We start from the raw sequence: 1309 nt of genomic DNA, 5'->3' as shown, positions 1-1309 counted from the left end.
ACTATCGAAAAAAGCAGTTTCGTTGAATCTGACGGATAATATCCTACCTAGAAGAACAGCTCAAAAGACTATTAATTTCTGTAACATTTCTTTCTCCTGAACCTTATTTTAAATGCCACCATCAAAAGGACCTATAAATTCTATAGTTTCCACCTATAAATTTCTATTGGTCCTCAATGACAAAAGTTCTTCAAATGCGATTCAAATATGATCTGCTTTATAATGTTCTATATTAGAAATGGTACCCATGCGATTCAGGTGTCACCTGCAGTTTCAGAAATGGTTTAAATAAGTCGACTCTAACTTTACCACGTAAAAATGTGATCTAGAAAAAATGTTCAAAACCATTACTTTTTAAAAAATCTATTGATTCCAACAATTAGAATAATTGAAAAGAATTCATAATACTGATGATGGTGAATGTAGACTACTAATATAACAAATCTTGTTTCAAGTAACATTATTTACAACTCCATGTAATAAATCATACCCTCTTAATGCATAACTGCAAAAAGCACTGACAATCTAATAAATTTCCTTTTCTGAGTACTTAAACCACAAAAAGTAGAGCAGAAATGATTCTCACCTGTTGCCATTTCTGTTGAAGGTATGCATCTTTGACCGAGTATAGATACTTGTTCATTTGGTCAAGAACCCCCTGATAATAGACCATTGCAGAGTCATAGTTTCCCAGCAACGCATATTCACGGGCCAATTTTACATTCTCACTAATCATAAGAAGACTCATGCTCAAGTGTAAGCTAAAAAAAAAGGAAGAAACATTTCATATTACGTATCTCTTAAAAATAAGTACTACAGAGTTTTTTTTTACAAGATACTCTTCAGGGCTCCAAGACGCTCACAAGCGCGCACACAGCACTTTCACTTCTATATATTTGCTCATGCTGTATCCACTCCTTCAAAGAAATATCTCACTTCCCACAGCCAAACCCTACCAATGTGTCAGATGGTAGGGTAGACATAACGGGAGAACTGCTCAGATGGCAGTTCTCCCGTTATGTCTACCTTCTGAACTTCTGTTTAAAATAAACTCTCCTTCTTAAGTCTCTTGTTAATTACTGGGACCTTCAATCTCAAGGTACTTAACTCTGAATTATAGTCACTGATGTACATCTTATCGCTACTAGACAGGATTTGAATCTGAAAGGTGTGAGACTGTATTCTCAGGGTATGACACACAAGTCTTACTCAATATGGGCAGAACAAATGTAGAATGTTAGATACAGTTCTTGGAAGGCAATGTGAAACAGCAGGAAGCACATGCGTTTTGAAGTTAGAAACATTTTGT

The 1309-nt window shown here is 35.2% G+C and overlaps 1 protein-coding gene across 2 annotated transcripts in view; it reads right to left on the bottom strand.

Annotated features, from left to right (window-relative positions):
• The window catches only part of KATNA1 (katanin catalytic subunit A1), a 20312-nt gene extending 19555 nt beyond the window's left edge, over positions 1-757 (bottom strand). For both annotated transcript variants that reach the window (XM_011356100.2, XM_011356101.2), the window contains exon 1: positions 587-757. In XM_011356100.2, coding sequence (XP_011354402.1) covers positions 587-748 — 162 coding nt within the window. In that variant the 5' untranslated portion in view covers positions 749-757. The remainder of the gene's footprint in view (positions 1-586) is intronic.
• Positions 758-1309: the final 552 nt, after the last annotated feature.

This window comes from Pteropus vampyrus, unplaced genomic scaffold (assembly GCF_000151845.1).
Source record: "Pteropus vampyrus isolate Shadow unplaced genomic scaffold, Pvam_2.0 Scaffold24, whole genome shotgun sequence".
Lineage (NCBI taxonomy): Eukaryota > Metazoa > Chordata > Mammalia > Chiroptera > Pteropodidae > Pteropus > Pteropus vampyrus.
The sequence above is the reverse complement of the archived record's forward strand: the minus strand, read 5'-3'. Positions and strand labels throughout refer to the sequence as shown.